This window comes from Miscanthus floridulus, chromosome 7, assembly GCF_019320115.1.
Source record: "Miscanthus floridulus cultivar M001 chromosome 7, ASM1932011v1, whole genome shotgun sequence".
Classification (NCBI taxonomy): Eukaryota; Viridiplantae; Streptophyta; class Magnoliopsida; order Poales; family Poaceae; genus Miscanthus; species Miscanthus floridulus.
This window is the reverse complement of record NC_089586.1, coordinates 43,483,513-43,499,299: the sequence shown is the minus strand read 5'-3', so window position 1 is coordinate 43,499,299 and position 15,787 is coordinate 43,483,513. Positions and strand designations below refer to the sequence as shown.

At 42.0% G+C, this 15,787-nt stretch overlaps 1 protein-coding gene across 1 annotated transcript; it reads right to left on the bottom strand.

Annotated features, from left to right (window-relative positions):
- Positions 1 to 10,134: 10,134 nt before the first annotated feature.
- LOC136463114 (uncharacterized) lies at positions 10,135 to 14,741 on the bottom strand. Its single transcript, XM_066462147.1, has 4 exons — positions 14,509 to 14,741; positions 13,891 to 13,952; positions 13,574 to 13,649; positions 10,135 to 10,694 (listed from the first exon to the last, which is right to left on the bottom strand). Exons 1-4 carry the CDS (start codon positions 14,735 to 14,737, stop codon positions 10,603 to 10,605), a joined length of 459 nt encoding a protein of 152 aa, XP_066318244.1. The 5' UTR covers positions 14,738 to 14,741; the 3' UTR covers positions 10,135 to 10,602.
- Between the last annotated feature and the right edge of the window lie 1,046 nt (positions 14,742 to 15,787).

The window sequence follows — 15,787 nt, the reverse complement described above, 5'->3', positions numbered from 1 at the left end:
CTAGTTTGGGAAATCTCTCGTGTAGTAAATTATATTTTTCTCCTCTTTCTCTCGCCGTCGCCGTCACCGTCGCCATCGTCGCTGGTTTGTTTTAAAAGAGCCCCTCCAATTTTCTATTTTCAAACCCGCAGCCCATAGCACTTTTTTAGAATCTGTTTTCCTCTTTGGAAAGCGTAGTTTCGTCGGTTTAGATCCAAAATACGTTTTCACTTATTTACAGATTTACCACTGATTTTGTTTTGGCCATAACTTTTCCGTTTTAACTCCGATTTGATCCGTTCAAATTACGTTAGTGAAAGCTCTAGTTTGGTTTTGGTTAATTGATGAAACCCTAAGTGCTAACCTAGTTTATCAAGATGATTATGAGATAGGTTGCACTACTCCAAGTGATGAAGCAATGGCGAAGATCATGACAATGGTGATGGCATGGTAATGGTCAAATGCTTAAACTTGGAAAAGAAGAAAAAGAAAAACAAAAGGCTCAAGGCAAAGGTATAAAATGTAGGAGCCATTTTGTTTTAGTGATCAAGACACTTGGTGAGTGTGATCACATTTAGGATAGAAAGACATACTATTAAGAGAAGTGAAACTCGTATCGAAATTTTGTTATCAAAGTGCCACTAGATGCTCTAACTCATTGCATATGCATATAGGATCTAGTGGAGTGCTAACACCCTTGAAAATGTTTATGAAAATACGCTAACACATGTGCACAAGGTGGTACACTTGGTGGTTGGCATATTTGATCAAGGGTGGTGGAGTTTAGGTGCAAGGGTAAGAAACTCCACCGGCGCCCTAGACAGAAAAGTTGGAGGTCACTGCAAGTGGCCGGACGCTGGCCTCGGCTGGACCGGTGCGTTCGGTCAGTGGTAGCAAAGTGTGCGCGCGTCGGTCTATTGACCGGACGCTGGGTCACTCAGCAACCGAATGCTGATAGGCTGCGTCCGGTCAAACTGACGGGTCTGCACAGTACCTAGGATATTGCACCGGACGCTGGCCTGTGTGTGATCAAGGTGGACCGGACGCGTCCGGTCGAAAAAATACGCCTCGGGGAGCTTACTGGAAATGACCGGACGTTGGGGCTTCAGCGTCCGGTCAGTTTTGCCTGAGCATCCGGTCAGCTTCATAGCCGTTGAAATCTGACGAATAGCGTTTGAAGCTAGTGACATGTGGCCTCCATCGGGCGACCGGACGCTGAGGGCCAGCGTCCGGTCAAGTCTGACCGGAGCGTCTGGTCAGCTCGCAGTGTGCCTAGTGAAGGGGTACAATGGCTCTATTTCGTGGGGGCTTCTATTTAAGCCCCATGGCCGGCTCAAGCTCACTCTCTTGCACATTTTCATTGACATAGCAACCTTGTGAGCTTAGCCTAAGTCCTCCCACTCATCTCCATCATTGATTCATCATCTTTGTGAGATTGGGAGAGAATTTAAGTGCATTGCTTGAGTGATTGCATCTAGAGGCACTTGGTATTCGTGTTGCGCTGTAGATTTCGCTTGTTACTCTTGGTGGCTGCCACCATCTAGACGGCTCGGTGCAGCGGTGGAGGATCAGCATGAGTTGGTGATTGTTCGTGGCCGTCTCCGGTGATTGTGAGGGGAGTTGTACCTTCCCCGGCGGAGCGCCGAAAGGTAACTCTAGTAAATTGCTCGTGTCATTGAGTTACCTCACTTGTGGGTAGGTTCTTGCGGTGTCCTATAGTGTGGACGATGTTTGTGAAACACCTCTTAGCCGCCGAATCACCAAGTGTTGGTCGACACAACAGGGACGTAGCGTGTTGGCAAGCACGTGAATCTCGGGAGAAAATCGATTGTCTCTTGTCTTTGGCATTCTCCCGATGATTGGCTATATATTCATCTTGTGATTGGTTCATCCCCTACACGTCGGTATAATCACCCTACTCACTTATTTATATTCTTGCAAACTAGTTGATACAAGCTCTTTAGTGTAATTAGAATTGAGAGCTTGCTTTATTATTTACTTTCATCTAGTTGAGCTCTTTAGAATAGCAAGATTGAGAGCTCTTAGTGAGTAACTACATAGCAAGTTTGTGTGCCTAAGTAATCATTGCAATTAGAATTGTTGTATATGTGGCTTGCAACCCTTGTAGAGCTAGAGCAAGTTTGCATTACGCTATTTGTCATACTAATCAAATTGCTCTAGTTGATTTATAGATTTTTAAATAGGCTATCCACCCCCCTCTAGCCATATTAGGACCTTTCAATTAGGTTTGTAATTTCATAATCTACATGTTCATACTACTGTTCAGTATGTTTTTAACTTTTAAAATTCGTGATTAGATTTAATCTATTATTCGATTAAAAGAAATCTTGTTTAAATCATATCTTCTGCGTCCTAGATCCGTTTTGAGCCATTCAAGTTGCATTAGATTCATAGCAACGAGATCTACACATTAGTAACAGTGTTTATCATGTCACTAATACTGGAATTTCATGGTTTGAATCATATCTTAAATAACAATTATGCAACTGGATTTTATAAATAGAATATGATTTGTTTCACTTTAGTTTTATAAATCAAATCTAAATTTGACTTAAATTATAATCTCTATGAAATATCTTATATATGTTTTTATATATTTAAAACACATGAAGCTAATAGTTTTATATTTTCTCCTATGAGCGAATCTTTCGGTAGATGTATCTTTTTCACCGTAGCTTCGATTAGCGTGTTTTTCGCGTATGTGTGTTTGTAGCGAGACGTAGATTTGTTTTACAAACTTTTCATCTCGATTTTATGTTTGGTGTACTGTTCTAATTTAGATCTATTGTTTGCTTCGTGTATGATTGCATAGATGCTTGTGTGGTGCTTTATAATCTTGTCTAGTCGGTGAGTTATACGTGGTGATCAAGAAGAAGAAGAACGTTGAAGATTAAAGCTTATCGAAGGATCGGTGTTTTAAGGCAATTATAGCATGGGATCTTCCTTGTTGTCCTATACACTTTTAATCATTTAATTCATACTACATGTGTCTACCTTGACTGCCACTAAGGATTTCCTAGTAATTTGTACTTGTACCTTGTTGCCTATGGTGTATTGCATTGGGTAGTATGATGCTAGTGCTCAACTACAACCATGATCTTGTAACTTGACTAATGGTATATGCAATAAACACTAAAAGATGCTTTTTAGCAACATGGAACAAGGGGGCTAGAGCATTGGGCTATTTTATGGTGCTCTAGATTCCTCTCCCTAAGGACTTATCTATAAGTGATCATCCGGGACTTACAGTACAGCTGTGAGGGCTATATGACTCTGGCTTTAGCTCGGTATGAGAACCTTTTCTAGCTTGTTAGTGGTTACCTTTATTGGCGTAAGAATGGCTTGACGAATCGGGTATAGTGCGGCCTCTGTCCCCTTGTGTATAGGCTGCGTGTCATTGTGCCATTGGGAAGGAGGGCTCTACATCTGTTTGCCGAGTGAATCTAATGGCCCTAACTTGTTAGACGAACCTTTGAAAGGCTTCATAGTGAACCCTACCGACCTTCCTTGGTAGTGGGTCAAGAGGCTGATCACCTCGGGTGAAAGGGTAAATCACGACTCATAGTGAAAGTGTACAACCTCTGCAGAGTGTAAAACTGGTATATCAACCGTGCTCACGGTCACTAATGGTTAATTGTTTATGCTATTCATTATTCATGTTTACCTGATCATGTGTTTATGGGCTTGTGGATAAACTTGTTACTACTCCTATGCTAAAATCATGACTCATTAAAAGCTAATCGCAGTTAAACCAGTGTCAGCCTTTTGAGCCTCATGAACCCCATGTTATATTTGTTGAGTACGACATGTACTTACGCTTGCTTTATTTTCAATTATTTGGATAAAAATCCTGAATGGGTACCAGATTGCTAGAGTATGGAGGAATTAGGCTTGTGATCAACCAGTCAGTTGTCCCTGTGGATTTAGAGTCTTCGCTTGAAGATCGGAGTTGTCTTTCCGCTATCTATACTCTGAGGTTATATTATTTACACTAATACGTTATGTATTTAAGCATTGTCTATTGATATTACCCTTATTTGTAGCTATATGTGAGATTTGACTTCACGAGCTCACATATGGTGTGTATCTGGTTTTGTTCTTAAAACCCGGTGCTACACTCCCCAAATATCACCTACAAGTGATGCTCACCTTCATGTGACATTATCTTTTAAGTGTTATGTTGACCTTAAAAGTCTAAGTGTATGTCTCCTACAGGTATTCCACACTTGTATGCACACTTTTAGGGGAGGTCACTCTACAAGTTGGTGTCTTTGAGACGACTAACACCCTTTTGAAGCTTATCATGTGCAGTCTCATTGAAAGGAAAATGGAGTCACTGGAGCTAAGAATGGATAGCCACTTACAAGTGATATATCATATCCTTGGTGGTATGACATATCATACAAATTAGTATTGAAGGCCAATTGGATTTCTACATGTGGTATCCCTAAACATTGTCTTTCAATTGGTATCTTTTATATGTTTTCTTTGTGCATTATATAGATTCAACTCCATTGTGCATTAATTCACCGGTTATGCCTATGCTTTGCCATCCACCATATGTATGCATAAACTTAGGGGGAGCTTAGTCTATGTAATGTGAGAGTCAAGTTTTGGGATCAATTCTTTCCACACATAAAGGATCACAAAATTTGACCCTACCTTATGCTACTAATGTCGTCCTTTTCGGTGTTTGATTCCAAAGCAGGAGAATTCGAAGGACCAAAAGCAAGTCCAACCCATAATAAATACCAAAATCATAAATTCAAAATTTTCAACCTTGCAAGTGGTACTGAATGGGGGAGAATTTTATCTTGGGAGATGGTTCGAGAAAAGGAGGAAAGTGGATTATGGAGTTAGGGGGAGGCTTAAGTCCATAATGCCACATAAGGGGACATATATACAATGGCAAGGATAAGATAAGTATACAAAGATCTTTCCAAGTGGTATCTTTTAGCATCATATGATCTTGCTCTTGAATTGCATCCTAGCAAAGTAGTGTGCATTTCAAATTTTTGTATCTATTAATTATTTGCTTCCTTTGTTGTCATCAAGCACCAAAGGGGAAGGTTGTAAGTAAAATGGACCCCATGGGCCATTTTTTGGATTTTGGTGTTTGATGATCAACATGACCAATTGGACTATATATTGGTTGCTAGTATATTTGGTACAGTTCAACAGGAGGGAAAGTGAACTTGGACTTAGGCAAAGTTATGATCTGGCTGATCAACACCTCAAGCAAGACTTTAGAAGCAGTGTTGAAGACCTACAAAATATGCAAAAGTCCAAGACACAAGGTGGAACCAAGCTAGACAAGAAGACCACGGAGAAACAAGATGAAAAAATGCTGCATAGGGGCATCGGATTGTGCTGATGGCACCCCTAGGGACATCAGACTATATGCTATCAAACCTACCAAGACATGCGTCCAAAAGGCATCGGATTGAAAAACATAGAGCATTGGATTAAATGCTTCAACTGTTCACACAGAAGCACGCATCGGATTGATCCAATGGTGCATCATCGGAGCATTGGCTATCAATCTGATGGTACATAGAAAGGTTCCATAAATGATTTCAGGGCATCAGATTGATCTGATGGTATGCTCAGACTATGCGCTATAGGGAAGCCCAACGGTCAGAAACGATTAGTTTCAATGGTTAGGTGAGGAAAAGGCATTGGGTTGATCCGACGACTACGCGGAGGGCCTGCACTCATGCTTGCTACGACGGTTGATGGAAGAAGCTGGCACCATGACTATGTGGTCCCCATCCACGACAACGTGTTGTTCTACTCCCTCAGCGTGGCGTGTCATCCTGCATCTGCGAGGAGGGGAAGAGATTGACTCAAAGGAAGTGAGAGACGGTGGCGCACGGGGAGAGGAAGAATGATGGCAGCAGGAGGCGAGCATCGGCATGGATGCGGGCCATGGCATGGAGGCGGGCGGTCGCCTACAGACGGGCATGCACCAGTATGGAGGTGGCCGGGCAGCGGCATGGAGCCGGGCCAAGCACCACTCGTGGAGAAAAGCGGTAAGCTAGTAGCCATGCACGGCCATAGGTGAGGGATCCACTCGCTCTCCCGTGCCCCAGAGGTAGTTCGGCTTCCCATGCTCAAGCGATGACGGTGCTCGTGACGGCATGGAGCCAGCACCGCCTCCTCCTCCGCCGACCATGCCCACCATGGGGAGGCGGTGGCGGGGAGAGGAGACAAAAGAGAGAGGGATCCAAAGGTCCAGCCAGGCTACGGTGTGGGGGGTGGGGGGGGGGGGGGGGGGGGGTTGGGTTCCAAAAAGTTTACTTCAAGGGTCCATACGAAACATATTATGGATGGATGAGTTGGACCACGGGTTGATTTTATAAAATCTAAATGACCTTTTTGTAAAACGTGCAAAGACATGTGTCATCACATATGTGAGCCACCGATGCTCCGATTGCTCTCGTTCGAGCATACGGGAGAAGGTTTTAATAACCGTGATGACAAAGTAGACCATATATAATAAGAAAGAATAAGTAGACGGATCGATTCAGTATGAATATGTGTACAAACGAACTTGTCTCATGGATAACATCACAAGTACGTTAACTTTTTTACATTGAAATATATAATAAAATATTTTCACACATATTTCACTTACATTGTGCATGAATTGCAAAGCATCCAAGAAGCAGCAGGGATAATAGCATGATGGCAGCCATTTGCGTGAAATTTTTGTATTTTGGTCCCTTTTGAAAATAATTTTTACAAAAAGACCTACGTCAAAACGTTTTCTGAAAATAGACCATTTTTAGGCGTCTTAGAACATGACGCCGAGGTATGGAGGTCGGCGTCGACTGACACGACGCCGAGGTATTGAAGTCCCTAAATTTACCATGAGATGGACAACTTAGAATTTGGCTAAGTCTTTAAATTTACCATGAGATGGACACGCTGAAATTAAGTCTGAATTTTTACCATGACTTGGACATTGATAAATTTAAAATTTTACCATGACTTGGATATTGAGAAATGTGGCTAACTCTAGAGTTTTACACTGACTTGATATTTGAGCACTTAAAACAACATAGAAATACTTAGGATAAAAAATGATCTAGGGTTCATGTTGATGAATGAGCCTAAAAATGTTTCTAAGTATTGGATCAATAGTTAACACCCTTTTTCATGATGCAGTTTTGACCACAGTAAAACTATAGTTTTTTTTAATATAAAGTTTGACCTTTAATAGAAGTTGTAGTTTGAGTTGAGTACAACAAACTTTGTTTTTGGACCTAAACCTAAATCAGTTTTTAACATGGCCAAATAGTGACCACAAGTTTGAATACAGTGCTATTTTGTAGCAGTGAATTGACATGTTTGCGATATTTTATCTTCCAAATTTGTATAGCAACTCAATTTAATACCTTACTACGAGTTTGGGTACTCTATGAGGATATGACAACAAAACAAGTCTCGTCAAGTTTGGACTTAGCCACGGTAAAAAATCAGACCATCTCGTGGTAAATATACATATGTCAATCTCATGGTAAAATCACAGATTTAGACAGATTGTAACATATCCAAGTCACAATAAAAATTCAAATTACATATCCATGGTAATTCTAGTCTCTAAGTCATAGCAAAAATTCAGACTTAGCCATTTTTGCATATGTCTATCACACGGTAAAAATAAAATTTAACAATGTCCAAGTCATGGTAAAAATCCAGGCTTAACAAATTTCAGCGTGTCCATCTCATCGTAAATTTAAAGACAATTTTATATATCCATCTCACGGTAAAACTAGGGTGTTCGATTAAATTTAGTGGTCGGCGCCATGACATATTTCTCCATCACTAGTGGAATGAAACCGATCGAGCTGCATGCGTTGAGTCGGGCCGCGCCGAGGTTAGCGTCTCGGCGTCATATGATCGCACGCCGAGCTATTGGGCCACGAAGCGTTGTTGGGCCACCTGGACCGCACGCCAATAGCTCGGCGTGACTCCCCACAGCGCCGAGGTTGGGCCCTTGGCGTTTTCTGACACGACGCCGACGTCTCGGACCCCACACGCCACCGTGTCGCCGTCGACCGGGGTCGGCCGTGATGTGGCAATACCTCGGCGTCGTGTCAGTCGACGCCGACCCCCATATCTCGGCGTCATGTTCTAAAACGCCTAACAATAGTCTATTTTCAGAAAACGTTTTGACGTAGGTCTTTTTGTAAAAATTGTTTTCAAAAGGGGCCAAAATACAAAAATTTCACGCCATTTGCTTGGTGCGCTTCTCCATGTTTGAAGCCAGTGCAATGCTTCGTGCCCTTGGGAGAATGTTCAGCTCGTCACAATATACATAGGGAAAAAACGTTACAAACAATGTATATAGCTAGAAGGTATTGAATTCAACAGAAACTGCAACTATGTAAGTTAATTTCATGCTAATTAGGTTATGAGTTTCCAAATGATTTCTTAGTAGTGGTTAATTCCCTTCTATTTTTTAGGCAACGCTATCTATAGCTAGCAGCATTTTTTTTCCTAGTCATCCTTCTTTTTTAAATTAGTATCAAATATACTCGTACGATACAATGGATATAGAGAAAAGCATTACAAACAATATATAATTAGAATGATGTAAGTTTCATTCTAATTAGGTTACGATTTTCCAAATGATCTCTTAGTAGTGGTTAATTTTATTCTATTTCCCAGCCAAGGTTGCCTAGCTAGCAACATTTGGGTCTGCTTGGTTCTTTTTGCCAAGTATGGATAGCGGAACAAGGCTAACCTAGCCAAGCCGAGCAAAGGTTAGGCAAGCTTCAGTGAAGCTGTTTGGTTGTTTTTCGAGAAAAGCAAGCTTGTTCCGTGCTTTTACAAGAGCAGCAAGAAACATACTCCCTCCGTCCCATATTAATTGTCATTTTTTTTTCGTGCCATAACTTTGACTAGATTTGTAGAAAATACGTGCAACATTTATATATCTAAATAAATTTATTATAAAAATAAATTCAACAATTAATATTAATATTTTTATATAAAATTAGTCAAAGTTATTTATCGGGAAGTGAGAATGACAGTTATTTTGGGACGGAGGGAATATACTTTTGAGACACCTATTGCTACCTATGGAATGACAGTTTTCATGTCCATGATGCTGGTAGGTAGCTAGTTAGCTGAGGAAACTTGTTCAGTGTCGAAGCACATGCTCTCCCATCGATTCTAGGGCTATCCTTTGCCCAGGCCAGAGAGCCAATTTGGCTCGCATGGATTAGCAAGCCTTTTCTTGCTCAGACAAGCAAGCTCGCCCAGCAAAGCTACTTCTGAAGGTGCTACAAAACAAATATTCTTACCCAGTAGGTTGGACAAAGCATCCACGCAGGCCCAAAATCTTTGTAGTGATTTCCAGTTTTTTTGAATTATTTTCAAGTGTTCTAAGGAATGGTTCACCTACTTAGCTAGAAAGCAATGCATAAACTTAGGCTTGATTGACAACCGGCATTGTTAGATCTTTCATCTTCGTTCTCGTCACCCTGACTCACTACGCCATGGATAACGGCTACGCTGACTTCTTCGTTATAGTGCTTGGGCAAGTGTAAGGATCATGCGCTAGCTCAGTCCGTGGATCACTGCCACGCCCAAACCGGCTAGCATCACTATCGAAACCAGACCCAGGAGGGTAATCAGCAACAATAGGCTTCTCTATCACCACTGGTCCTGGACCCAACAATGGTCCTGTTTGGTACACTTTATCTGGAAAGCACTTCCCAGATAAGCTGCATAAATAGAGTAAAACTGGCGGTTAAAATAAGCTGGTCTGATCTAGTTTCTGCTTTTTAGTACAAATGGGAGCTGTAGGAATAAACGTGGTCAGAAAAAGCTGCTGAAAAGCGTGGTGTTTGACTGTTGATTTCAGCTTATTTTGACCATAAACAGCTTATAAGCAGGCCCAGATAGAAAGATAGATCAAAGCTACACTCTGCAACGATAGGATAAGGGTCATTGCCGGTCTAAGCCTCTACCCGGCGGGGCACTGGAGCAGTGAGAGTATGATACTCGATGCTGGTACAATGTCTCCAACCCGGCAATGACCATCATTTCGTTTTTTTGTGTGTGTTGAAATTAAACAAACTAATGACATCTGATCTGAAATTAGAGAATACGAGACAATAATGCTCATAGACAGACAAGTTGAAAGTAAACAAGTGGATATTATTCATATCTTACCTCACCTTGCTCTACGCTACCTTTAACTCATACGGTCATACCTTATCCAACATGAACCTGCTGTATTTGGTAATTACAAAGAGATCACATCGCTAATCCCCGTTCTTAGTCATCACAAGTTCCAGGTCAATATTACTGAAACTTTGAGTGCTCAGAACAAGGGCCTAAGCCATGGCTACACAAGCATATGCAACCCACAGCACCATCTTTTATTCTGATTCAAATTGGGAGTAAACTGGATACAATAGTTGGGTCCATCAGGTAGCACGTCTTTACAACACAACCTTTGGCTTGAGTAGCTAAACACCGAAAATTTGCTTGTCCACAAAGGGAAATGGTGACACTGCATTGGGGCGAAAGGTACCCTATCAACCGCCGCAGCAACCAGAGAACCTTTTCAGCTACATCTCTGCATCAAGTTGACTTGTCAAGCTTCCCGATGGTGTTTTGTCGTGCGTTCCGTAGAATGGTTTTGTCAGCAGTGATGAAGAAGCCAGCGATACAGGCTGTCAAACAAACCAGTAAAATTTCAGAATGTTTTCAATGGTTTGTTGGGGCTTCTGCGAGCTATGGCGTCACCAGAAGCATGCTTCTAGTAAAAGCACACCACTATTTCTGGAGAAGCAAAAGCAACCTTTACTACTACAGATTACAGAAGCCTGGTAAACCTGATGCAAGTCTGGGTGTGGTTTTACAAGTAGGCTGTTTGTTTCTGCTGTTTGCTTTTGAGATGCAGAAGCACAAAACAAACAAGGTCTTAGTGTGCTACCAATAGCATATCAAAATATGGTACAACTGTTAACACTTCAGAAAATCAATAGTCCATGATGGTCACTTCATGTACCAAACTACCATTGGAACAGTGAATTTATTAATTTAAACTAGTCCACTCTGAAAACATGAAAGTTGCCTAACCTCATTGGGACATATATGGTCATCCAGACTCACTAGAACTTAAGAGGAATAAAACAAAAGAAAGAAGGGGGAAAAACCCAGGTTACATGCCGATCTGTACTTGTGCAAATACTTCACTTGAGCAGAATAATTTGAATACATTATAAAAGAAGCCCTATAAACCAATACCTCCAGACTAGGGATGAAAACGGATCGGATACGGACGGATATCACTGATATTACATTTGTTTTCATATTTCTGCCCGGATTCGGATTCGAATACGGATAGTGTCAACCATGCCGGATAGGATACGATTAGATATCGACATCATAAATATGCTATTTGAGTATTCGGATACGGATAAGGTATCGGATGTTGAATATCCGGACTCGGATATGGACAGATCTAAACCTCTCTAAACGGATTCGGTCTCGAATACGGTCGGAAAATATCCGTACCGTTTTCATCCCTACTCCAGACAGACAGAACAAACAATCCAACTTATTTCATTTATTGTCGATGCTATGCTAAAGCTCTGATTTGCATTTTAATCATGCAGACTGGTGATGTGACTTCTGTGTCTTATGTGGCACATGATACAATCAGCAATCTGACAAGATATTTGAAGCTACTCACTTGAGAAAGAAAGTGAAACCACTTCACATCCAATGTTTTAAGTTAAAGTACTTAAGTTACATAGAAAAGAAGCCTATCCAAGGAGGGCTCAACCAACCAGAAAGATATCTCAGAAACCACAAAGGAGAACGGAATCAGCTCTTGGGCAAGATCTCGCTTAAACGTTTTCCGCCCCCAGTGCAGCAGAGCCTAGCCTCATCTATAACTTTACAAGAGTTTCTAAGTACTGTGGGGGCATGACCCCCGGTACCCACAAGGCTCCACGTGGGCCGAGCCGCTAGGGGAGGCCTACCCACAAGACTATGCACGAGTCGCGCCACTGGTTGAGGCCCAGCTCGCAAGACAACGCCACGCGAAGTATGCCGTAGGATGACGTGCTTCACAAGGCAACGTGAAGATCCTCGGTGATCTACGAAATCTGCTCGGATATGATAGATATTGTACGATCTGTAACTTCCTATCTTGTAAACCGATCAGAATGGAAATAACCGATCTGTAACCCTACCCCCAAGCTATATAAGGCGGGTAGGGACCCCCCTCGTTTTCATCTGAACACACGCAATACAATCCACAAAGGCACAGGACGTAGGTATTACGTCAAGCCGACGGCCCGAACCTGTCTAAACGTTGTCTCTCGCGTTCTGTGTCACCATCCGGTTTTCTCACACGCACCTCCACCGATTCATCTACTACCGTGGGCATACCCCTCGGTAGACTGCCGGCCAGATTTTGCTTTGACTTTTTTGGTACATAGATTTTGCTATGTATGTAGACATACATTACATCTAGATACATAGCAAAATTGGTGTAACTAAAAGGTCAAAACGACTTATAATTTGAAACGGAGGGAGTAATGTTTTTCGCACACCAGTGCACCAGAGCCTACTCGTTTCTTGGGAGCTGGAAAAGAGAGGAACACAGAATCTTCGAGCAACGGTCTACACCATCACATGCATTCTTTTCAAAATAGTGGTATTTCATCTGTCTTACTAGTCACACAAACGTGCCAGTAATTCATCAACATAACTCCTATTCTTGTGTTCTCTCCTAACAATATCAGAGAAAGAAAGCTGTCCTACTTTTCTGATACGAGCATTGAAGAATCTCATTGATGTAAGCTGGAAGCCGGATGCTTTTCTTCTAATCAATAATGCCAAATTTCACTCATGCATGACACATGTCATTTCTCAAGGTTTGGCATGCAATGCAAACCAAGTTTAAGTTCAAGTAACTTGTAAACCAAAATAGATCAGATTTCAATTATAGATAGCGAACTGAAAGGACACATTGCTAATAAGCTGAACAAACAAAAAAGGGCTCGTGGATCATAGAGGATGGGATCCTTATAACTAACAAACTCTAGGGATGTTTTTTAAAATAGGGGCCATGTAAGTATGAGAACATCTAAATAAAAGGGGCAGACCCAGTGCCGGAGGCTCCCACATGAGTGGGGTCTGGGGAAGGGAAAAACCGAGGCAAACCATAAATAGGGGGAAAGCATCTAACAACTGAGTTTACGAATTTCTTATCGTGAGAAGTTCAAAATCTGAACTGACAGGATACAGATTCAGACATCAAAGTGTCTTTCAGCATATCAAAGAAACAGGCACCATGTTCGATTTGGATATCTATGTACCTTCATATGGTTACATTATATCGTAAAGACAATGTAAGTATTAACCATAAAACAGGAGCTGTAACAAAGCGACTCACTAAAATGTCCACAGAATTCCATTACTTAGGCCCAATATTAAAGCTACCATATAAACAAATTCAGCATTATGATTCAACTATATGACAATTGTCTTCAGCCAGCTACATTAGCTCAACAACTAGTTTTAAGTAGAACGGTACCTGCAGATATGATGAGTGCTTGTGCAGTGTAGTTGAGATTCGCCTTAGCCCAAGGAAGAACACGGCAGCCAACCAACTGCGCCAGGTAAAATTTTCATGTAGATCAGAACCATAAGCAGGAAACACACCATACTTAAACATAAGGGGAAAAGAATGCTATAGAAGGTAGCTAGTTTTTTTCAGCCATTAGAATTTCAATTTTCATACTACTACATAAATTATAAGGGGAGACATAACAGGTTGGTGGAATGAATCCTCAAAAAAGCAAGGATACCAAAAGCAAGGATCCTACTAATAACAGTTAAACAATTACACACCGTGGGAACCGCCACCACAGTACCAGCTATTGCAGCGTTCTTTGCTCCCAGTAGTACAGCCTCTGTAACAGAAAAACTCTAGAAATTAACATCACAGCACACAAAACAAAACTGACAACCAGAACTCTGTCACTGATTCCGCGATGCCAATAACCCACTACCCCCCACCCAAACACACACACACTGCCACTGTGTTCATTCAACTGCAGGTCTGCTAAGATATCAGAAAGAAATTGAACAGTTTAATTCACAAGGAACTGCTGATCAAGAGACGTACCATGTGAGTGCAGATTTATATACTAATAATAATCACTGAAACACACCCGCTAACTTAAGACCGTCAAGACAAAGGGGAAGGAAAATGTAGCCCCGCGGGGGGAATGGAGATCGAAACCAGACCAAAAGCCCGTCTTTGGCTCCGCGACTATCCCAAAACTCTCAGAGTCAGACACCAATCACCCACCCACTCTAGATTTGCACGGCGCCCATTGCCAAAACCCCTTGCGCAAGTAGAACAAATCTAACTATCCCGAATTCGTGCCGATAATGGATCGGGGAATCAGATGGCACGCGGTGGGAAACGGGAATCGACGCGGGAGAGAGTTGGACGCATTCTACCTCTGACGGCGGCGTCGGACTCCTCCTCCTTGGGGGAACGAATCAGGAAGCTCCTGCCGGCCATGCTCTCTCTCGGGACTCTTCTAGCTTCCTCCACTGTTGGGGTTCTGGCCGTCGTTTCGTCGAGCGCAGGGGCCAGGGGATGATGGCGAGCGTGCGAGCGAGCGAGAGCTAGAAGAATTTGTTTCTCCTTGTGGGTGGTGGGCGAGTGGGAAGATCGGGCACGCATCGGAACGAACTTGCACGTGATTGATGAGGACTAAACGACGGCACGGGCCCACTCAGCCTTAGCCGCCACTTTTTTTTTAATAGTGGCAAAAGGCAAAAAGGAATTCTCGGGCACGATATATAAAAGTTAACTAGTAGTATTTATACACTGTCCATGCCCTATGGATTGAACAACTCATAGGCTTATGAAAATGACAGAACTTAAAATTTGTGATAATTATAGTCTAATAGGATTTACCTCTAAATTTAAGTGATGCATTTTTAGCTTCCATTACAAGGTATTGAAAAGTATGTCATGCCATTTAATTTCTCTTATGTTACAAGTTATTATTATTATGAAAACACTTGCTGAATTTATTGTTGCGACTCTTTTCGCATAGTTTGATGTTTAAAACATGCGGAGTTTTTTATCCCCCCCCCCACCCCCACAAAAAAAAATCATAAACATGCTCTACATTTTCTTTTTGCGAAAATAGGCACATTTTACATTGATACAAAGAGAGTACCTCGATTCTTACCACCGATTTGTGTCATTTCTTCCACATTCAAAATCACTCGTTAAATTCAATCCTAATCTCATTAGAACGATGATGTTATTAAACCCCATTCCCCATTGGGATTAAATGACTATGATGCTATTGATTGTAGTTTTTTTTATAAAACACAACATATATTGAGATTAGAGCAACAATACAGATTCAGAGAATACAAACTCAATGACGACAACAACACCAATGGTGGCAAAGAGCTCGGGTGGTGGCCCAGTCAGCTAAGTGCCTACGAGACGCCGAGGCAGAAAGGCATTGCTACCATAAGCAGAGGTAACAATGATCATCCATCACCTTTAATAAAAGAATAAGATTGCCGAAGATGGTAAGTGGTGGTGCTTGATAGAGGTCGACAGAGATCTAGTGGAGGCGATCGAACTTGATGCCGACGAGGCTAAAGCTTGACTTGTACCTAGTGAGGGAGTGTACTTACTCGACAGAGACAATATGGAGGTGGTGGCGACTGGGTCTGAGGGCCTAGGACGGACGAACCGACAGCTCGA